Raw genomic sequence first — 24,718 nt, 5'->3', positions numbered from 1 at the left:
CTCCTCCTTCTTGGTGACCTCAATATCCATTTAGACTTTCCTTGTTCCCCCTCTGTACACTTCCATGACCTCTGCAACTCCCTCTCCCTGTCCATCCTCCCCTCTCGTCCGACTCACTCTGCAGGGCACACACTCGATGTCTTGATCTCCTCTGACCTCCCCCTCTCCATCCCTCTGAGCACTCCTCACTCCTGCAATGATCATTCCCTCCTCTCCTCTCATTTCTCCCTCTCTTCCCCCCAAGCCAAGCCTACCCAACACTGCCAGCTACCTTCTGGGACTTCGGTCCTTGAAGTGTGTGTCAATTGAGGCTTTCGCCGCCACCCCCCCCCCCCACCTCTGACTGTCTCACATCCTGACACAGCATTGTCTGCTCTACTCTACTCTACTCTTCAATTTCTGATACTCTTGATGCTCTTGCCCCTGTCATGAGGATCCGTTTGATCTGTTTGAGGATCCGTTTGAAGTCCAAAGCCAAGTGAAATTCCTGGTATGACTCTGACCTAGCTACATTGGCTGGGAGAAAATGGAGGTCTTCTTGTTCATCCTCTGACAAACTGGCCTGTCGCCTGCTCCAAAGGCAATACCGACTCTCTGTCCTCAACAAGAAGAGAGTCCACATTCAAGATTGTGTCTCTTCGGCATCTAACAACTCGGCCAAACTCTTTAAAATCTGCAAGGAGCTGGCCAACCCTGCTGCAGTCTCTACCCCTCCTGTTGCCACCCAGGCTCTTTGCAATGTCCTTGCCTCTCACTTTATCTCAAAAACCCAGGACATCCTGTCCACCCTCTCCACCCCTCCCCCTCCTCTCTCCGTCTGTGCTTACAGACCCTCCTTCAGCCACCTCCCCACCCTCCTTCTTGTCCTTTTTTCTTTTCTTCCCTGATGAGGTTGCTAGACAAGTCCGATCTATGAAAGCCTTGTCAAAACAGGTTCATCCCTGTTCCTCTCAAACCATCAAGGACCACATTGACACCCTCGCTGCGGACCTTGCTGATTTTTGCAACCACTCCTTTGCCTCGGGATCCTTCACCTCCCTTGTGTATCCTCTTCTCAAGAAACCCACAGTTGATCCTTCTTGTCCGGCTAATTATCGCCCAATTTCCATTACTCCTTTTCTGGGAAAACCCCAGGAAAAGCTGGCCATCTCTCAGTTTAATCTTCATTCCAATTCTGTTGGCTATCTCCATGACCACCAGTCTGGCTTCAGAGCTGCCAGAAGCACGGAAACCACTCTCCTGAACATCTGTGAAGATATGCTCTCCAACCTTGACTCTAACATTCCCACTATCCTCATCCTACTAGATCTATCTTCTGCCTTTGACACGGTCAACCATACCATCCTGCTCAACCGTCTCCATGTTAACCTGGGTATCACTGATCAGGCTCTGGCCTGGCTGACCTCTTTCCTCTCTGATCGACCCTGCCAGGTCCAACTTGGGTCCTTCCTATCATTTATCTTCCTCTCTACCTGTGGTGTCCCCCAGGGGTCTAACCTCTCGCCCTGGCTTTTCAACCAATACCTGGCAATTCTCACCCACTGCATTGCCATTTTCTGCTCAAATTTCCAGTGCTAAGCTGACAACGCTCAACTCATTTTCAGGCTACCCTCGGCCACTTCCTCTCCCTTTCTCATCTCTGATTGCCTAATAGCCATTCAAGATTGGTGTGCCGCCAATGATCTTTGTCTGAATGCCAGCAAGACGGAGATCCTCCTCATCGGCAAACCTTCACCATCCTTTCCCTCACTCTCTGGCCGGTCTCCCTTGGTCCTCCTCCTACCCCCATCTGCAAGGCTAAGAACCTCTCGGTCATCTTTGACTCCACACTTTCCTTCTCCACCCACATTTCTGATGTCTCTAAAAGTCAAACATTCTACTGCACCTCCTGAGAGGTACTCTGCCTTTCTTCTCCTTCCCCAGAAGCTCATGGTCTCCCAAGCTCTGGTTCTCTCTCGGTTGGACTATTGTAACAGGCTCTTTCTAAATCTACCTGCCTCTACTCTCTGCCCTCTGCAACTAATCCAGAACTGGACTGCAAGACTTGTCCATGGCCTCAAGCCCTGGGATTGTATCTCTCCATCTCTGAAATCTCTCCATTGGCTCCCAGTGGATGCAAGGATTAAATTCAAAACCCTCTGCATTGTCCACAAGGCTTTCTGGGGCCTGGGTCCAAAATACCTCCCCTCTCGATCTCTTCTCTCCTATACCTCTAACTCCCTCAGGGTCAGTAGTTTTTCAAAGAAAAGATCTAGCAGTAGATCTCTGTCTTTGGCTGAGCCCTCCCTCTGGAACAGCCTCCCTGCCACTCTAAAACCTGAGGAGAATCATCTCTAATTCCGGAAGCACTTCAAGACCATCCCCTTTGCTTTTGCCTTCACTCTCCCTCTCCCCTGCTGATCTGTTCACACTTGGCACTGTGTACCCGGCCACCCTCTGTCCTCCGGGCCCAGGTACCTGCTCACCCTGCCACCCTTCTGCACTGCCTCTGGGCCACCCCTTGCAGGGGGGTCTGTATCTGTACCCATACAGTCCCCCCTTTGTCTTCCTGCACTTATCCGACTGACCCTGTCTGCTGCCTTAAACCCAGCACTTGCCACTTGCTGGCTGCACTACCACTGTTTGTTGCCTTTATTATTTATTTATTTATTCATTCATTATTTTTTACCTGTTTCTCCTTTGCTCCGCAGTTTCTACTTCTCCCTCCTTCCATGCACTTTTTCTCCCCCCCTCTCCCAGGCACTTGCACATTCTAAATATCATTGAGCCTAGTAAGATCGCTGTTTTGTTCTCCCCTGTTCCCCTCCGTTGCCTCGACGCGCTCTGAAACACTTGTGTACTAGCGCAATAGAAATAAAATATCCATATCAAGGGTAACTGTTGGGGTGCCAACAGCAATACATTTGAATAAATCAACGGGTCGCAGCGCACATGTGACCCGTTGACGCATACAAAGGCATCCACTCTTCACCTAAGATGGCCGCCATAGAATTGGAGTTCCAGTTCCATGGTGGCTATTGGTGGAGTCGGGTGAGGTTAGGTGCTGTGCCACAGCCCTGCTACAGTTAAGTGGGGAATGTGGATGACGGGGAGAGTGGGGAGCTGGAGCAAAGCTAGCCAGCGGGTTCCTCCACTGCTCGGGTTGCTCAGAACCCGAGCTTGGATCATTAGATTCAGCCCGGGTTTTGAGCAACCCGATTGGTTGACGCACCCACTGAGGGTGCTAATATCTTTTAAAAACGTGTTGAATTTTGTGATATACATTAATGTTCTTGAATAACATATTCATTTACCCACCAGTATGTGAGTGTATTTATATTTTTGCTTTTGTGAAGATTATTTATTCAGAAATAAAGTTTGGCTTTCACTCTGATTTAATCTGCTTAAGTGTGAGCATCATATGCAGTCCTTGATATCAGATGTGTTATATTGCCATGATCTGCTTTATCATCTAAAGCCCTATACAGGTTGTTCTCTGCCCTTTCTAATTTGCCAAATAGTGGTGCTTTGCAGTGCTCACAATTTGCATTCTCTTCCCCCCACAGCATTTTTTGTGGTATTTCAGACAATGGACTTGAATAGATATTTGTTTTTTGAGAATTATGCAATCACGATGTACACTATGGTCGAACTGATGATGGGGCTAATTAACCTCCCGGTTCCCAATGACACGCCTTCCCCAGTGATTGTCTACATCATATACGCCCTGTACATGGTCTTCGTCTACCTCCTGATGCTGAATATTCTGATCGCAATGATGGACGACACCTACTGGAGAGTGGCAGAGGAAAGGGAGGAACTATGGAAGACACAGGTACAGACAGCACTTTAATTGGTAGCCCTTTTTTCATTTTCAGTAGCCTTTGCTATTAAGAAGAAAATGGACGCTACAGACTTTCAGTATGGATGTTTTGCAGTCAGCATTGTTGCAGATGACCTACGTGAATGTTCTAATTGTAAGTAATAGTTTGCAGTCAGATTCTCAGAGAATGTGAGAATCTCAACTTCCTGACCACATTGTGATGACTTTCAATACATATCATGCATATATGTGACTGGTATGGAAAGGGAAGCTAAAGTAGGAAAAAAGGGTAGAAAACACAAAGAGTAGAAAAAACGCAGAAGCGGTAGGGGAAGAAAGGGGAACAAATGAAAAAGATCATCAAAACGGGAAGGTCAAGCTTTAGCTCATTTTTCAGGAAGTTGTGAAAATGGCCACTTTGCACTTCTAGCATAAAACCATAAGTAACATTTATGAAATTCTGAAAAACAAAAATCCAGTAGCGTACGGTATTGCTCTAGTTCTATTTTACAATAAACTATGAAAAATACCCTGCAGTAAGAATGAAAAGGCGAATATATTTTTACATTAAAAGTAGTATCGGTAATGATTAAAAAAAAGTACCAATTAAGGAAACCTATCCTAATTAGCCCTAAAACGTACATTTTGACAATTTCTTTGCACAACAAAAATCCTTCGTAAAAGCACCCAAAGCTGTGCCTTGAGCAACTCATTGTTAAACAATACAGTGCTACTGTGATCATGTGGGAAACCCCTCTCACCCATGAATATTCTAGCATTATGCTCTCTATAACAATTCACATTTCGCCTTTTTGAAATTACATTGGGTGCACGTCTTGTGATCTGCTCCCTTTCTGTTGTAGTATGCTAGTAAAAAGTAGATCTTTCCATGTTTCCTCCATGTGATTTGTGTTTCTTACACTTTTTCAAATGTTTTAAATACTGTGATTCATGATTTTTAAAATCGTTCTTTTCACTTGAAAAAGGTGATGATGTTTTTTGAAAAATATGCCATGTAAAAAAGGAAATTAATTTGTATTGCCTTCGCTTTAAATTCATGTTCATTCAATGTCCCTTTTGTTGCTGGGGTTAATTTCCCTGAGTTACTCTAACTGGGCTTTCCAATAGGAAACATTTTAAATGGCTCAGTCCTCCACAGAAGAAACTCTAAATGTAAAAATTCCTTTTGCAAATGTACAAGCTTAGTGAAATAACTACTATGAAAAACCTTTGGGGTTGTCATCATAAAACAAAAATCTCAATAAATTAAAATGTTAATGTGGAAAACCAGGATTGATTCTAAGGAGTGTCACATAGGCTCCTCTTCTCCCTTTAATATATAGCAGCAAGAAAATAAAACAAGCTTTATAGATAATGCTCCCATAATCCTACAGTCCATGCTCCTCGCCCCTTTTATGTTCTGCCATCTCCATTCACTCTATCCCATAAAACCATCCTAAGGAAAACCGCTCTTCCTCTTTTCTGCTTCCGACACACCATCTGCACAGCCCGTCAGCATGGATTGGCTGCCTCCAGGTAAAACATGTCTGGACTACAATATGCCAATCCCCTCAAACTCTAGAAAAGGTCTGGCCCACATTACCCCCAGGATCTACAAAAGATAAAAGGAAACAACTACTGTGATGTCGGACAGGGAAGCGAGGGATAGTACTCGTATTATGTTTTATGTGGAAAAAACCCTACCAAACCTCACATATGGTGTGGAACTCCAACCAGATTGGGTTTTAGTCTTCCTGGGAACCTTAGAAAGTATAACTTGGTGAAGGGTCCTAGCTACTCCAAACATGATCCCCACTGTTGCCATTAGGTTTGAGCTTGAGCTTAACTCCCTTAAAGTAACTGGTCAGTGGAGACTAAAGGCACCATAACGCAAATGTGTATGCCCCCCAGAACACTCTATATGAATATTTGGGACACTTAATTGAGAGGGAGGCTGTGACAGTGTTAGAATGCTTTGTTGTGCGATGTGCTAAACTCTTGGCCAATTATAACTTGACTTCACTAAGGCCGATTTGATAACTGATCTGGTTAGGATCAATCAAACTCTTTATTCCACTGATTGGTGTGAATTAATATCTAGCTTTCATGGGTATGTTAGTTTGAAACATCTGGCCCAGGATCATAAGAGCCTGGGTGAAGTGGCATCCCATCTAAAACTTTTCCTGTGTCCAAAGGTCAGGTCGGAGTTTATTCGGTTCAGGCAGAACCGTTTCGGAGCGGGAGAGGTATTATTGTGACATAGGTGTCTTTCAGAGGGGAATGCCAAATGTAGATTTTTCAAGGATGAAGAAACCTTTAAGACCCTTAAGAATCTATGTTTTATTTTGCCAATCTTTGAAACCCCTGACATCTATGCACTTAAAAAAATGATTTGCTCATGGAGGCACGATGGACTGTGAAGTGTTTTGGACTAAGTGTAAGTGTTAAGGACAAGTATGATTGTCCTTTTTGCATAGACTTGATTAAACCTCAACTTTTAAGTGGTTTAGTGGTCAGTCAGTATCAATTGCAATTGTGTATTTTTGAAATAGCTTGCATTTAGAGTTGAGGGAGATTTTACATGAATAGGTGTGAGATTTTGATAGCATGTTGGTTGTCTAGAGAACAGCATTTAATAAATAAATTTAGATTGGGAGTTAAAATGGAATACAAGTCTTCCTAGTATGTATTAAATGATGATCAGGCACATGCACTTTAGAAATGAGATTCATTCTTCCTTTACAAGTGATGTGATACTTTAATAGGCCAATTGTATTTTAGTTTTAGTATCTGTTGGTGTTATTTGGTGCACTAAATTAATTATTGAGAGAATGAGATGCTTACTGCTTTGGGTTATGCTAACCTTAATTGAAGTAATGTTTTATGGAGCACTTTTGATGGTTTTAATGTATTGCTGTATTTTTTTCTATTTATCACAATTGCTTGTTTTTGTTGATTGTGCGTGTTGTTAGGGTTGAATTAACTGATTTAACCAATAAACAATTAATACATTATAAAAATAATACCCGCCTTTGTGCCATTAAGAAAATCATGACTGTCGTACCACTAGGACTAATTAGAATTCTAAGGCATGACAGCTCCTATTATGCACATTTCAAAGCAACAAAATCACTGCACAATAGATTTACAGCAGAAACTTTAAAAAAATGGAAATCTGAAGATAGTTCTAACAGTTGTCATTTCTGAAGCAAGTTCTATATGTGCTTGGGTGATAGATGCACATGCTTTATCAGACTGATGTTCTTTTGTCTAGAATATATAACTATGATGGAACATGGCGACTCCGAATCTATATACACCCACTGAAATCCTCTTTCAGTGACTTATATTCAATTTAATTCGTATAATACATCTATAGAGAAGGCAAATATTAATGCCTCAGAAAATGTAAAACCAACATGCCTTATGGTAAATATATAGGACATGGAGTAGGGGCTCTGCTGATACAGAGCGAGGCTACAGTGTGCCGCATATCCAATGTAACCAGGTAGGCGCTGCCACCTCGGAACGGCGGTGCAAGCCAACAGCAGGGCTTAGCTTGGCATGAGCGAGTATGACACAAAAAAGAGATGCGCTTGCAGTCCAACTGGTTGTGTGAGCATATAGGACCATCAGATATGAAATATAGGCTGGTTTTAGGTATATTGTACCTCTAGTTTAAAATTGTGGAGACATGCATTTTTGGTAACACACCGCTCGAATGTATATTTTTAATATTTGTAATATGTTCAATATGAATGTAAACCCTACCATATAGATATAACTCCACATGCTTGAAAATATGTGAGATTGCTAGTTCATGCAACCTAGAAGTACAGGGAACGTGTGCTATCGCACACAAATAGAAGATCGCATCCAAAGTGACTAATTTCTAGCCCGGTCGTGGTTGCTGTGCAACCAGCATAAACAGTATTTCCACTGCGTGCCAGATCACTAATAGACTGTTCAGCGGCATAGCTTGACAGACTTACACATGATGCACACTGTATGTGGAGATAGAAAAGTATAAGTGCATGAAAAGTATAAGTGCATGGACTAATGTCACTATTCTAAAATTACCTTAAACCACATAGCGCTAACCTCTTTTCACTTCATGAGACCACGAGGAGTGTCTCTCTCCTCGCATCTTGTGCTGTAGCAGCAAGACTTGCGCATTCCATAGAGTAATTCCATCAAAGGTCCTGATTGATGGATGGACTCACAAAATGAAAACATTCAAAGTTAACAATCAACAATATATATTTTATGTCACACATGTTTTGGGAACTGGTGTGGCACTAATCTACAATCACATACAACTACTGCTGACAGAAAAGATGGTGATAGGCCCCTAGACCTCTATTATGTCTTTACATCCCAGGCTACCAGGCCAGGAATTTTGGGGTGATTTACTGCATGCCACAGAAATGCATGGTAAGCATTACAGCTATGTAGACTAAGTAGACAAAATCCCTTGTTTTTGACATCAACCGACACCTGAACGGGGACCTGAATGACCTTGTGTGTCATTATCCAACAGATACAACTGACTGGACTATGCAAGTAGACTGCGATGTGTGTAATTGGGAGTAACAGAAACCATAACACTTTTTGGAATAGTCTTGGCACAGCCTCAAAGCATCCTCTAGCATCTGCAGAACACCACCAGTAGGAGCACCACGATTGGAACCAGTATCGTCACCACTGCCCCAAGCCAGGATGGCGGCCATTTGTGAAAGGCCCCTATGATGTGCGTCAGGGACCCGTTAACTGCATTATTTGGGGGTATGTACATGCAGCAAGATAACCCTATCTTTTTGCACACACCCCTCTGCATTGCTGTCAGGAGATCCAAAATGTAACCGGTTTTGAAGTGTCATCAACCGATCCTCCTCAGCTCCCTCTTGATAGCATTTAGGCCTTATTCAGTGTCATTCACCAACTCGATCCCTCCCCACCGAACGATCTGCAACCACTTTGCATTTGATGCAGCCTGGCCCTATGGCATCAGGAGAGACACAAAGAACACCTCTGTCTTGGTGTACAGTTGGTATTTGTCTGGAATTGCTTTGAGCAACTTGGATGAATCTTCCAACAGATAATTGGATCTCTTCCTTCACATCTTCACTGACCGCTTCTTCTTACTCATCCCCGGGGTTGGATGGAGACTGCATGGAGGATATATCATGCATGATATATCATGCATGGAGGATGATGGATCAAACATAACTGCCATTATACCTCTGTTTTCCAACCGAGTTTATTGACTGTACAACATGTTACTAAATTTTGGGTGATGCACATCAGACATTATATCAAATACTTCACCTTTGAAAAGATTGTATTTGTTTTCTTCATCTAACCCCCTTTTAAACAGCAACTTTAAGTTCCATATTATTGAGTCTTGTATTCTCATTTAGAATTCACTACCGTGGTCTTATAAACATCACTTGGTGTTGTAACATTGAAAAATTGATTGTTTTCACATCCCCTTATGGTAGACCCACAACCCCCTTTTATATGACCTAACCATATAACTACACTATAAAAATGAACCAATGAAAAATCCACACACAAGAGAAAAAAAATTCTACAGCAAAAAATCCTAGAACCTGTAGCATTAATACCACTGAACAATGCAGAAACTCGTAAGAACATAGTACAAAACATCATTCCAGAAATTGCATGAAAATACTCTTAAAAAGAAAAAATACTGAAAAGAAATGCTGCAAATATTGTTGTCACATAAAACAGAACGCCAATTCAGAAACACTCTGACAAAATACTTGTTGTCGGAGGCTTTGTTTGTGGTGCCTTCCTAACATCAGACAAATGCTCCCAGTACCGTAATGCCTTCACTTTGACCCCAAGCGGAGTAGCATACACCACAGTATAATGGCCATTTTAAAGAGGCTAAATCCACCTGCAGGCAAAGTTATTTACGTAAACCTCATCAGCAGGGAACAGTTGTAATGGTTGCAAGCTTGCAGATTCTGGTGCACCACTGATTTCACTGTCTTCCGTTGGGCATGGAGCAATCTGTTGAGAAAGGTATTTAAAACACTTTGTTAACTGAGTCAAATATGAATGAAACTCCTCCCCCAAAAGTAACGGAGCCCTGTGAGCATCAGATGTACTACACACAGGAGACAAAAGTCTGTGCATATGTCTCCCTGTTACTATTTGATGCAAGGAGAGGTGATGGTCCTTACAGGGCTGAGTCCTTAAAATGAAACAGGGCCAGATGGAGACAGTGTACCTAGTTCTTTTTCAATGTTACACAGAGTTTAGACATTTTAGTCTTCAGCAAACTGTTCATCCTTTCCACAATGCCATTAGACAGGGGTGATAAATGGAACACATCTTGTGTTTAATTTCCAAAAGAGCTGCAATTTCTTTGAACAGCTAATTAAAGAAGTGGGTGCCATTGTCACTTTTAAGTGTCTCGCAAACCCCCCATCGAGGGAACACTTCTCTCCCCAAAAACTTGGCTGCTGATTTGGCATCAGAATGTGCACCTGGAACAGCCTTAATCGGGAGGATGGACTTACCACAGCTATGAGGCAATGGAAGGTATTACACCCATATCTGCAAAACCTTTATGGAGATACTGAAAAGGGCCAATTGGGCGAGGCAATGTTCCTCTCAACATGTTTAATATCTGCCCAGTCCTATATGTCTGACAGACAACACAATTGGACGTAAACATAGACAACAATTCCTGAAGGCACATTCCAATCTTCTTGTATATCCGTGGCATAATGCTGTTTGGACACATGGACAGGGTAAGGAAGTTGATCAAACGCCGCTAGAGCCAGATCTTGGGGAATTACCAACTTTCCTGTACTAGTCTGTCTCCACACTAAATCTGTTGGGGACTGCACACACACCTTTCTCTGCCACAACTACTTCTCACTTTTGACACAAAGTACAGTATATGGTACCTGAAACTTCAACTGTCTTTGTACAAATGCTGGATGCTGAGGGATATCTGGTACTGGCAAGTACGTGGTGAGTTTTGCTGCTGTGTCTGTTGCTTCGTTCCTGAGGGAGACAAAGTCTCTGCCATTTGTGCGGGTGGCACACTTGACAACTGCGTCAAGTGTGGGCTGTAAAAGAGCATGAATCAACGGATCCAACAGGGCAGCGTGCTGCACTGAGGGCACATCTGCTATACTAAATCCTCTTCTCATCCATCTCGACAACCCTGGATGAACAGTGGTGGTAAAATAAGCCGAGTCAAAATAAATTGTAACTCAGCAACAAGAGCAATTAATTCCGCTGCCTGTGCTGAATAATGGCCTGGTAACCTTCTCTGCACAAAAACCTCATGCTACCCGTCAACCCATCAAACCACTGCTGCACCAGTATGTCACTGGCCTGGTCAATAGTTGAGGACGCGTCAACAAAGAACACCGCTCTGTCATCTAAAGCATAGTCACATGCTTTTGAAATGTCATCCTCATGACCCTTGTATGTGCCCCCGTCATGCACCTCATCAGTAATAGGTTCAGTCAGAAAAGTAGCAGGATTCACTGTTTTACAACAAACAATATGAATAGATGGGCTTGAGAGAATGACTTCATATGCAGAAGACCTTTGTGTAATTAATCAATGTAGATTTGGACCTATCCAGTGTTGCAAATACAGGGTGTTCGACGTACAACGTCAATGAACACCCCATGACAATAGTAGCAGACCTCTCAATGGCACAAGTAGCAGCAGCCTATGCTTGTTCACAAGAAAACTGTCCTTGCATGACAGAGTCCAGCATGCCACTGTTATATGCTAAGGGTTTATGACCCATAGTAGTGTCTTGGATCAAAACTGAAGTCATCATCTGGCCATTAGAATGAGAAAAAAGATACATTTAGTGTAGTCGGGAGTTGCCAGTACAGGAGCAGTGGAGATATCATTTTTCAGCTCCTGAAAACTGGTAACCATCTCATCAGTCCAAATAATAGCATTTTTTGTCCATTGAGCTTCTTTAAGGGCCTGTAGCAACAGTTGAGTATATGATGTGTAGTCAAAGATCCATGCTCTACAGTAGTTACACAGGCTGAGAAATGTTTGCATATCTTTAACTGCCACTGGCTGAGGGGTAGCGCACACTGCTGAACGATCTGGAGTTACTTTTTTACCATTCACGGAAATCAATTGACCCAAATACAATGCCTCCTGTTGGCAGTATTCCAATTTAGCTCTGTCTACCTTATAACCTTTGTCAGCTAAGAATTGTAACAAGGCAATGGAGTCCTCCCTGGACCGTTGTTCGGTAGTACTACACACCAACAAATCGTCCACATATTGAATAATGGTGCTTCGGACATCAACATTTCCTAAATCCTCATGTAGAACCCTGTAAAAGATGCTGTGAGACTCACAGTACCCTTGAGGTAGCCTCATATGTTGAAATCGGCTTCAGTAAAACATAAACACTGTGAGATATTGTGAGTATGGATGTATGGGTACTGAGAAAAATGGGTTGCCTCAACAGGTATATCACACAGTATTGTAGCAGGGTTTGAAACCACTGGGAACTCTGCCAGTAATACATCATTGACAGGGTGCAAATGCTGAATGATCGTTCAACTAGCCCCTTTCGATTTCTTCACGGGATAGATAGCTGTGTTACACAGTGAGTTAGATGGTACTATAATACCCTGATGCAAAAGGCCATAATGGTGTCATAAATCCCTTCCTCTGCTTTCTTTGATAAGGGATACTCTTTGACTCTGGGCAACAGGGACAGGTTTCAATTTGATACATATTGGCGCAACACTCCGTAAAAGCCCTACGTCATGCAGATTACTGGTCAACAACTTGTCAGGTACCTGAGAGTTTTCTGAAGCAAAGGAGGGGGCTGTCCGTAAGATTGTGGGTATGGGGCCGGATCTCCCTGAGGATAAGGATGCATCTGTTGTTGGGGGTATTCAAATGTTAAGTTTAGAAGAAAAGTAAGGTAGCATTACCTTACTAAAGGCTAGAGCTCTCAGTTGACCCTTGCAGGGTTGCGAAATTTTATTCAAAAATTCGATCAAGTATTAAATATTGATTCAAAGATATGAAATGGTTGTAGTAAATTTCTTCAACAAGAAATGTTTTCTAGGTTTAGTATCGCCAATTCAATTTTCATATAGTGAGGCAACTTCGAAAAACATAGGTTGTTTCATCAGTAAGCACATATGCCAATGCATTTCGGTCTATGACCATCGTCAGGGCCATGCTTTAGTGAATATACCAACAACTAATCATTCATATAACAATACAGTATTTCAACACAAAACATATATCAATGATAATGCAAAAACAGATAAAGCACATACCCCCAGGTGGATCCGTGTGAGTGAACAAGGGAGAAAATAAATGGAAAGTATGTCAATAATGTTAAACAATTATGTATTTCCAGTGTTTAACTGTTCCCAAAGTGCGGCAGTCTGTACCTGCTTTAAATTGGTTGTCCTCTCGTATCGGTATTCTCAATAGTTGTCTCCAACATTCCTGTTGATTAACAGTCGGAGAGTCTGAGTGCTTCTATCTGTTCATTTACATATAACCAATATCTCCGCACTGAAGAGTATCTTACCTTTGTGCGCGGAGCTCGCACGCAGAACCGATCGCGTTGAAAGCGAAAGTGTAATGCGCGCGAACCCAGACGCTATCTAAGATCGCCATGGGAATGTGGGCGGGGCGACGCTGAGCAGCGCGAGCGCTGCTGCACGTACGCCTCGGGTCCCACCTCTCTGCAGAGCTGCAGAGGGGCGGGATTGTTGCCACGGCGATCCGTGTCATAAAGCGTTAAAGAAAAAGTGTATTTTACTGTGCACAAATGTCAATGTGTATACGATTCTGTGATCTTGGATCCTGGATCTTGTAAAAAACAGTTAGACATAAGAAATAAGAAATAAGAAAGAAGAATATTAATGTTTAAAACCATATGCAAATGCTAATCTAAAAGGAACATCTTAATTAAGGAAAGAACGTATAGCCATATCCAGAATACATCTGCTGTACGTTATTATAATGTCCTTATGCTGTGTATGGAACAAAATTTCTTTGCAAAAAATTGCGTCCACAATGTTCTGGTTCGCAGTGCTACAGTTGGGAGCTGCAGACATACACTTGTTATCTAAATTAGAGAAAACACATGTGATTGATACTGCTTCCCAGAATATCCGTCCCGAAGCAACATCTGGTTATGTTTATTACAGGAAACACATATAATTGATATCTTCATTAATTCCTTTTGGGGTGAGAGAGCTCAATCTATCAATCCAAAACGTCTCACGTTGATCCAGCCTTTTCTGTAAATCCTCATGTTTCTCTCTTCTTTGGACCCTCTCTAAGATCACAAATTTTAGCTGTGCCAAATTGTGTTGTTTGTTCTGCCAATGTCTTGCCACCGCCGAGCTTACAGTATTGTTCCTAATACACGATCTGTGTTCTTTCCACTTCATTTTAGCAGTACGTTGCGTTTGTCCAACGTAATACAATCCGTATGAGCATTTGATCCCATATATGATTCCTGGAGTGTCACATGTTGCATAGCATTTTAATCTTATCTTCTCTCCAGTATAGGGATGATTGATTGTTTCTCCTTTCATGATATAACTGCAGTTGCTGCAGTTCAAACATGGGAATGTACCTATTCGGTCTGTGTTCTTCTTCTTCTGTGGTGGTCTCGTGTGAACTAATCTGTCTTTGAGGTTGGAGCTTCTTTGGTAGGCAAACGTGGGAGTTTCTTTAAATAGATGTTCAACCCTTTTATCGCATGTGACGGTGTTCCAATTTTTCTTTATAATTGCCTTAATGCGATAACTTTGGCGTGAATATTTGGAAACAAAGACTAGTGGAGGTGAAATATCTTTCTTGGTTTCTCTTGGTTTGAGTAGATCTTCTCGATTCTGTGTAATTGTCCGTGCTTCTGCCGATGCAATTTCTTCCTGAGAGTAGCCTCGTGCAAGAAATTTGCTGCCCATTGCCTTAACTGCTACTTCGTATTCACTTTGGTTGCTGACAATTCTTTTAACTCTAAGCATTTGGCTATAGGGTAGATTTCTAATCAAACTTGGTTGGTGAAAGCTGAGCCGTTGTAACAGACTGTTCCTCTCTGTGCTCTTCCGATGGATTGTTGTCTGATATTCAGTTTGTGTGATGTTAATCTCCACATCTAGAAAGTGGATGGATTTCTGTGAGTATTCATATGTAAACTGTATCCGAGGGTCTATACTGTTGATATATCCGAAAAATTCTAAGAGGCGTACTTCTGTGTTCTTCCAAATGCCAAAAATATTGTCAACATATCTGATCCAAATAATAAGTTCTTGATTCCACAGATGATTTAATAGGACATATTCTGTTTCGAATTTATGCATAAATGAGTTCGCATATGAAGGGGCCATGGTTGCCCCCGCGGCCGTACCTGCGACTTGTAGATAATATGAATTCTTGTATTGGAAATATGAGTTATTACTGATAAATTCAAGAAGTCCCATGATGAATTCTTTTTGTGCAGCTATATCTCCCTCTTTCAAAAGCATCCACTCCACTGCTTCTCTACCGAGATCATGGGGAATTGAAGTATATAGGCTTTTCACATCCACCGTGAAGCAGATGTTGTTGTTGTCAAATGCGATGCTACGTAAATACTGTAGGAAATGTGTAGAGTCTTTGATGTAAGTGCTCGTTTTCTGAATTAATGGCTGTAAAAAATAATCAATGTATTTGCCGAGTGGTTCAAGAATGCTGTTAATCCCCGCTACTATACGTCTTCCCGGAGGTTTTTCCATATCTTTATGGATCTTTGGGAGAGTATAGAAATGTTGAATCTTGGGATGTGTGTTCATCAAAAATTTCTTTGTGTTATGATTAATCCATTCGAGTTCTTCAGCCCTTTCAAGGAATTTTTCCAAGTTGCAACGATTTCTTCTGTGGGATCTGATTCAAGTATGGCATAGGTGTTACTGTCACTGAGTTGCCTAAGGCACTCTTCTTCATAGTCACTTGTGTTCAGTAATACTAGGGCTCCTCCTTTATCTGCGGACCTTATTGTTATTTTATCATCTCCATACAGATTCTTGATGAGTTTAAGTTCATAGGGTTTCATATTATGATTCCTTGATTGCTTAGATTTCACCTTCTCTAGGTCTCTTGTGACCGGTTTTTGAAAGATGTCCACGGAAGGGACAGATATTGGAGGTATAAACTTACTCTTGCCTCTGAATTCTTTGAGATCTGAGTCCACTATATCTCTTGGATTGCTTTCTTCCAATTCACTGAAGAACACCTTCAATTTCATTTTACGAACTAGTTTGTATAATTCGATTTTTGAATCAAACAGAGTATTATCGTAAGTGGGAACGAAACTTAGTCCTTTTTGTAGTGTTGTGATCTCAATTGAGGTCAAAGTTCTAGAGGATAGATTAATCACTATATTTTCTTCTGTTGCAATCTCGTGTTTGGTTTTCCTTTTTGTTTTTCTCTTACCCCTTCGTGTTCTCTTCTTCCTTCTCCTAAAAAAGGCACTGTATCTCTGTTGGGTGTCTCTGTTGTACCTGATGTACTTGAAGTTCCGGGGGTAGCTTCTTCCCCCTGATTGGATGTTTCTCTCTCTGTGTCGGTACCAGAGCTGGAAGTTTCACTAGTGTGGTTCTGTTTTGGTTTTCTCAGCTTGGGACCATATTTTTCCATCCAAGTATAGACTTCGTCCTTTAAATAATCATAAGTGTCGCGTTTAAATTTTCGGATTTTCTTAGTCTCTAGTTCTGATTTGTATCCAGATAATTTATTGTTAATATCTTCCAAGATAGAGTCTACCTCTTCTCGGTTCGGTGTCGCCACTAATTCTTTTTCAATTTCTTGAATTTCTTCTCCTAAGTTTTTCAGATCCTTAGCCAATTCTTGTATGGTTAGTAGAATGAGGACATTTATTTAATATGGCTTCCCATTTCTTTACAAAGGCTTTGCTTTCCTTGCATAAGGTTGGTCGTAGCTGTAGCCGTAGACCTCTAGGTATTCTTTGGCTTTTATGTTATCTCCCCAATGTAATTGCATGCAGTTTGCGATTTATCTCCTTCCTTATAAGATATTCCAATTGTTTTATTTGACTAGTTGGATCTTGTTTTTTGTTGCCTGTTGCACTGAAACCGCTGTCAGTGATAAGACCCAGAATTTCGTTTGCCTCCTCGGCTGTGAAGCCTAGTGTGTCGGCTCTATTTGTCATCAAGCCTTCTATATCGGCAAATGACATTATTTATAATGACAATTTTCAATGTGATTTAGAATGTGTGTGCCTCCACCTTGGATTATGCCTAGACCAGGTTCAAGAAGTACAGAGTTTCGGCGGGCACCACAGGGATTTCTGCTACAATGACAATAATATTGCTTATTCCGTAATTTTTATAGATGTTTTGACCTGGAAACCCCATGAACTTAAACTCATCAAGAATCTGTATGGAGATGATAAAATAACAATAAGGTCCGCAGATAAAGGAGGAGCCCTAGTATTACTGAACACAAGTGACTATGAAGAAGAGTGCCTTAGGCAACTCAGTGACAGTTACACCTATGCCATACTTGAATCAGATCCCACAGAAGAAATCCGTTGCAACTTGGAAAAATTCCTTGAAAGGGCTGAAGAACTCGAATGGATTAATCATAACACAAAGACATTTTTGATGAACACACATCCCAAGATTCCACATTTCTATACTCTCCCAAAGATCCATAAAGATATGCAAAAACCTCCGGGAAGACCTATAGTAGCGGGGATTAACAGCATTCTTGAACCACTCGGCAAATACATTGATTATTTTTTACAGCCATTAATTCAGAAAACGAGCACTTACATCAAAGACTCTACACATTTCCTACAGTATTTACGTAGCATCGCATTTGACAACAACAACATCTGCTTCACGGTGGATGTGAAAAGCCTATATACTTCAATTCCCCATGATCTCGGTAGAGAAGCAGTGGAGTGGATGCTTTTGAAAGAGGGAGATATAGCTGCACAAAAAGAATTCATCATGGGACTTCTTGAATTTATCAGTAATAACTCATATTTCCAATACAAGAATTCATATTATCTACAAGTCGCAGGTACGGCCATGGGGGCAACCATGGCCCCTTCATATGCAAACTCATTTATGCATAAATTTGAAACAGAATATGTCCTATTAAATCATCTGTGGAATCAAGATCTTATTATTTGGATCAGATATGTCGACAATATTTTTGGCATTTGGAAGAACACAGAAGTACGCCTCTTAGAATTTTTCGGATATATCAACAGTATAGACCCTCGGATACAGTTTACATATGAATACTCACAGAAATCCATCCACTTTCTAGATGTGGAGATTAACATCACACAAACTGAATATCAGACAACAATCCATCGGAAGAGCACAGACAGGAACAGTCTGTTACAACGGCTCAGCTTTCACCAACCACGTCTGATTAGAAATCTACCCTATAGCCAAATGCTTAGAGTTAAAAGAATTGTCAGCAACCAAAGTGAATACGAAGTAGCAGTTAAGGCAATGGGCAGCAAATTTCTTGCACGAGGCTACTCACAGGAAGAAATTGCATCGGCAGAAGCACGGACAATTACACAGAATCGAGAAGATCTACTCAAACCAAGAGAAACCAAGAAAGATATTTCACCTCCACTAGTCTTTGTTTCCAAATATTCACACCAAAGTAATCGCATTAAGGCAATTATAAAGAAAAATTGGAACACCGTCACATGCGATAAAAGGGTCGAACATCTATTTAAAGAAACTCCCACGTTTGCCTACCAAAGAAGCTCCAACCTCAAAGACAGATTAGTTCACACGAGACCACCACAGAAGAAGAAGAACACAGACCGAATAGGTACATTCCCATGTTTGAACTGCAGCAACTGCAGTTATATCATGAAAGGAGAAACAATCAATCATCCCTATACTGGAGAGAAGATAAGATTAAAATGCTATGCAACATGTGACACTCCAGGAATCATATATGGGATCAAATGCCCATACGGATTGTATTACGTTGGACAAATGCAACGTACTGCTAAAATGAGGTGGAACGAACACAGATCGTGTAGTAGGAACAATACTGTAAGCTCGGCGGTGGCAAGACATTGGCAGAACAAACAACACAATTTGGCACAGATAAAATTCGTGATCTTAGAGAGGGTCCAAAGAAGAGAGAAACATGAGGATTTACAGAAAAGACTGGATCAACGTGAGACGTTTTGGATTGATAGATTGAGCTCTCTCACCCCAAAAGGAATTAATGAAGATATCAATTATATGTGTTTCCTGTAATAAACATAACCAGATGTTGCTTCGGGACGGATATTCTGGGAAGCAGTATCAATCACATGTGTTTTCTCTAATTTAGATAACAAGTGTATGTCTGCAGCTCCCAACTGTAGCACTGCGAACCAGAACATTGTGGACGCAATTTTTTGCAAAGAAATTTTGTTCCATACACAGCATAAGGACATTATAATAATGTACAGCAGATGTATTCCGGATATGGCTATACTTTCTTTCCTTAATTAAGATGTTCCTTTTGGATTAGCATTTGCATATGGTTTTAAACATTAATATTCTTCTTTCTTATTTCTTATTTCTTATGTCTAACTGTTTTTTACAAGATCCAGGATCCAAGATTACAGAATCGTATACACATTGACATTTGCGCACAGTAAAATACACTTTTTCTTTAACGCTTTATGACACGGATCGCCGTGGCAACAATCCCGCCCCTCTGCAGCTCTGCAGAGAGGTGGGACCCGAGGCGGACGTACAGCAGTGCTCGCGCTGCTCAGCGTCGCCCCGCCCACGTTCCCATGGCGATCTTAGATAGCGTCTGGGTTCGCGCGCATTACACTTTCGCTTTCAACGCGATCGGTTCTGCGTGCGAGCTCCGCGCACAAAGGTAAGATACTCTTCAGTGCGGAGATATTGGTTATATGTAAATGAACAGATAGACGCACTCAGACTCTCCTACTGTTAATCAACAGGAATGTTGGAGACAACTATTGAGAATACCGATACGAGAGGACAACCAATTTAAAGCAGGTACAGACTGCCGCACGTTGGGAACAGTTAAACACTGGAAATACATAATTGTTTAACATTATTGACATACTTTCCATTTATTTTCTCCCTTGTTCACTCACACGGATCCACCTGGGGGTATGTGCTTTATCTGTTTTTGCATTATCCTTGAATCATTGATATATGTTTTGTGTTGAAATACTGTATTGTTATATGAATGATTAGTTGTTGGTATATTCACTAAAGCATGGCCCTGACGATGGTCATAGACCGAAATGCATTGGCATATGTGCTTACTGATGAAACAACCTATGTTTTTCGAAGTTGCCTCACTATATGAAAATTGAATTGGTGATACTAAACCTAGATATGTGAATAAAAAATTTCTTGTTGAAGAAATTTACTACAACCATTTCATATCTTTGAATCAATATTTAATACTTGATCAAATTTTTGAATAAAATTTCACAACCCTGCCAAGGGTCAACTGAGAACTCTAGCCTTTAGTAAGGTAATGCTACCTTACCTTTCTTCTAAACTGTTCATTGAGATCTGGATGCCATAGGATCTTTTTTCAGACTGGAAGCTCCAGGTCAAAACATCTATAAAAATTATGAATAAGCAATATTGTCATTGTAGCAGAAATCCCTGTGGTGCCCACCGAAACTCTGTACTTCTTGAACCAGGTATTCAAATGTTTGCCTTCTTCTGCATTCCCTTGAAAAATGACTCATTCGCCCACACGTCTAACACTGACCTGCTTATCCTTCTCGTGGTCCCATTCCTCCAAAAACCTTCTCGCCCTCCCTGGGGCCCCAAAAAACCCTCTTCCATGCTGAAACCTCCTTGGGGTCCCTCCTTGATAGGGAGGCTGATACCCACCAGCGCAATCAGTTTCCCCTCCCCACACAGTTGCTGTTCGCACATCAGCCTGAACCGCCCTAAATTCCCCTGATCCTTTTGTCTGCATTGCTGCTACAGTCCCTTCCAATGCAACCTTTGCTAACTTCTTCTGAACCAGTTTTGCTTCCTCAGCTTGCGCTCACTGCACTGCTTCCTTCTTTTCTCTCAACCGTTTGCAATGATGTATGATAATAGACTGATTTTCCTCCCAGCCCTTGACCTCAATCCCCACTATCTTGTAGAGCGTTTTCTGTGCATCCTTCAGAAGTCCCCTCTTTAAAACAAAATAAAAGAATGGAATCTCATGATCCCAACAATCTCTCGTTTCTGCCCTCCAAATTTCCAGCATATGCAATATATACCGAGTGGAGTCCCCATCATTTCGCATCGTTCTTTGCATGATCGATTGAAGATGAGGCATATCTGGATCAGTGCATCGTAGCGCAGCCCACACTAATGTCATTAAAGTGTACCCCGTCATGACTATCATCACCCAACTTCACACCTGGGTACCCAGCTTTAACTCATATGTCGTCACCCTGATCTCCCAGCATTGAAACAAATAGATTTTTCAAATCCCCTACAGCCAAGGTCAAAGCGGCTGTTTGATTCTCAAAAGCATATATCCACTAACCCGCCCCAGCGGTGAGGGACGAGAGTGCCTTTATAAGATTATTTGTATCCATATGGGGCCATGGTATATACTGCGCACTCCCAGGTCCCCTGTGTAATAATGGAAATGGTGCTCCTACTGTCTTCACCACTTTCTTCTTTCCCATCACTGATCTCTTAGCCACTGCCATGCGCCCATATCTATTTTGTAACCTAGGACCCCACAAGCTTTCTACTCATGGGGAAATAACTGAGGGGTGGTCCTCTTGTTCCAACTTATCTACAGTGTCCCACTCCTCATCTCCCCCTTGCACACAGTCATACTCATCCGACCGTGCCATACCATAATCCAAACTTTCGGCTTGCCTCCTCCACTCCCCTTTCTCCTTCTCTGTATACACTTCCTTAATCACCGGGCTGTATATTTGGAACAAAATATCTCCTGCTCTCCATTTATCTGTTCCCACAGGTATGTGGTGCCCCTCTCTCCTGTTTAATTTAAATAGTGCTAATTCACTTTCCACCTTCCTTATTGTGTCTACCAACTCCTTCTGTGGTTTTGTGGCAGTTCCTTCCGGTGCTCTGCCCCTCACAGTGGCATACGCTGTAGGGTTAGGGAGGTTGTGGTATTGGGCCGGCATGGGTTGTTGTGGGGCTGTGGTAGGCAACAGTACATGGGTGGGATTCATCGATCTACGATATAAATTTGTAAGGCAAAGATCGAATTACAAAATTATAAGCACCGCTTGTTGGCATTTTGTAATTCAAAATTCTTTGACACCCTGCGACCCCCGCAGACCATAATACTGAACTAGGGGAGCCGCGGACACCCCCGCAACCCCTGCTCCCCTAGTTGGGTATTTCGGTAGTAGGTATTTTCTACTAGACCGAATGCACACTATTTGTGCATTCAGTCTTTTTTATTACACATTTTCATGCAATCACGGTATTTGTATATCCTTAGGCAGCACGCGGAAGATAACATCCTAATGGGGGACACTGAACTACCTATAAATGGGGCACAGGGGCACTCGGGACAGTAGGCGTAGTGGTTATCAGGGCACAAGGTGTGACCAACTCACTTACTAAAAAAATATGACTCCTTTCATTTCTGCTAAACCTTCCTTATGATACTTGAGAATGTGTTCTCTTGTATTGTATTCAACAGAGTTGTCAGTTCCATTGTGGCCACCCCTCTATCACTGTTATACAACAGTGTATACACCCTCCCTTTCATGCTTCCCTCACACTCACATCCACTCTCTCCTCACAAACCTCCTTTCACACAGCACTATAGGCCTTCCTTCTGCCTCTACTAGTGACAACAAAAATAACCAACAACGAAAATCACAATAAAGTCTATTTTTTGTTCCAACACCCCCTCTCTATTGGACGAGGAGATCCGAGGCCCCCAGGGGCCTCTACCACAACTACTTCTCGTTCTAATGTGCCCTTTATACTGGGCAGAGATCCCAGACCAGCTAAATATACAGGGTCTCTATCCGTATCCTTTTTCCTTCATTACACAGTGCTGCCTTCTTCCCCAATACCATAGGAAAGGGTCCCATTACACCACAATCCTCTATATAAAAAATAACCTTAACTTGTATACAACACTACATGGTTTTCCAAACTATCAATTCAATCCTCCCCCAACGCACGCACGCACACACACACCACCACCACGACCACCACCACCACACACCCCCCTGCCTGCACCCCCTTCCCATACCCCACTTGTTTTTCTCCAAAGAAGGTGCGCTTAAATCTATGTGTTCACCCCAAGTCCTCCATCACAGTTTTCCATTAACAGCCTACACAATGGGACAGTGCCCTGCTCCAAAGAACAGACAGGAATTCTGATAACACGGCTCCTGTAAAACTTTCAAAGGTGCGCACAAAGGGGGACAGGTCGCTGCAGGTGGGTGTATCCCCTTCGGATGTGTGGCCAGGAATCCTCCGCCTTTGTGGGAGAGTCTGCTATCACATCAGGGTCACCAATAATGTAGGGTAACTCTGCAACAACCAGACATAGAAAAAATAACCAGCTAAGGAAAAAGGCTAGGTGCACCCTTTTTTGAGAAGAACGGGGGCTTTGTGTTGTATACAAACAGGAAAATGGTGACATATTAATAAAGGTCCTGTGTCTTGAAAGTCTGTCTTATCTATGTTATGTCCCCAATGTATGTTCCTCTACAGCACCACTCTACCACTCGATTCACTTCAATCCATACAACACTGAAAACTCTAAAGTCACTCTACCCAGGCACTGCATCCCGTTTTGTATTGTATCATATATATAATTTCTGTATGAAATCACACCCTTGGGGGGGCGCGGTTGTGTGGCTAAAAGATGGCCGCAGCCTGAAACAGCTCTGGCACAGCAGTCCGAAGTATCCTGCATTATCCTCACAATTGTGTCCACTTTACCTCCCAGACAGCTTCTCCATACCAGCAATCCATTTCTGCTTCAGCTGCTCTCCTATGCAGCCCTCGGCGGTCGACCATCCTGCCACGACATCGAGATTGGGCCCGCCCCACCTCCCCGGAGTGAGGTGCTCGACCCAGCGTTGGCACTGCAGGAGCGGCCTCGGCAGCTGTCCTCGCTGCAACATCTGCTGACACTGAGGGAGGCACCTGTCTACATCTGCCCCAGTCCGGGAGCAGTAGGTGTCTCGTTTGTCCCCCCTGTGGTCCACCTGCAGCCCGTCTTTCTGCCTCTCTACAGGACGTCCCCGACACCATATTTCTCGCTTCGCTGCGGGAGGCCTGACAGCGCTGCTCCCCGTGACGGCCCTGGTTCCCGTGTCCACCGGCCACCCGCTCCCCCACCTAAACTTGTTCCCGGTCCCAGCCTGCAGCATTGGGGCCTGTTGTGCTGCTCCCCTGCCCCTGGGGTGTGAGTGGCCCTGATTGCAACAAAGTGGAAACATCCAGTGGAGTGCCCCCCTAGCCTGAAGGGGACAACTGCTTCAGAGGCCACACATCCTCTGCTGACATCACCTCCACCTTCTTGAGGACACCTGCAGGCCCCATATCTCCTCCACATGGCCCCCGTGGGATGGGGGGGTCCGCTCCTTGGCCACAGACTCCGGACCCTGGGGTGCACTCACGACCTGCGGCACGCGGGCCAAGGGGCCTGCCACGGAATTCTCGAAGGGGGGTCCAACCCCTCTGGATGCCATAGCAGCAGATTGAGCCCCTGCCCGGGCTTCAGCCACTTTTTTCTGTGAGCCATACCCCTGGCCTGTAGCACCTTGCCTTTGGCTCCAAACAAGGGGCCCTCTCGTCAACTCTGCATCTCCCCCCTGTGCAGACCCCCTCTTCTGACGACCTTCCCCTA

General features: G+C 42.9%; 1 protein-coding gene across 1 annotated transcript in view; it reads left to right on the top strand.

Moving 5' to 3' along the window:
* The window catches only part of LOC138491791 (transient receptor potential cation channel subfamily V member 6-like), a 372,724-nt gene that overhangs the window by 325,912 nt on the left and 22,094 nt on the right, over positions 1-24,718 (top strand). Inside the window, exon 13 of the mRNA XM_069618499.1 lies at positions 3,546-3,814. Coding sequence (XP_069474600.1) covers positions 3,546-3,814 — 269 coding nt within the window. The remainder of the gene's footprint in view (positions 1-3,545; positions 3,815-24,718) is intronic.

This window comes from Ambystoma mexicanum, chromosome 10 (assembly GCF_040938575.1).
Source record: "Ambystoma mexicanum isolate Mex_15411 chromosome 10, UKY_AmexF1_1, whole genome shotgun sequence".
In the NCBI taxonomy this organism is placed as follows: Eukaryota; Metazoa; Chordata; class Amphibia; order Caudata; family Ambystomatidae; genus Ambystoma; species Ambystoma mexicanum.
The sequence above is the reverse complement of the archived record's forward strand: the minus strand, read 5'-3'. Positions and strand labels throughout refer to the sequence as shown.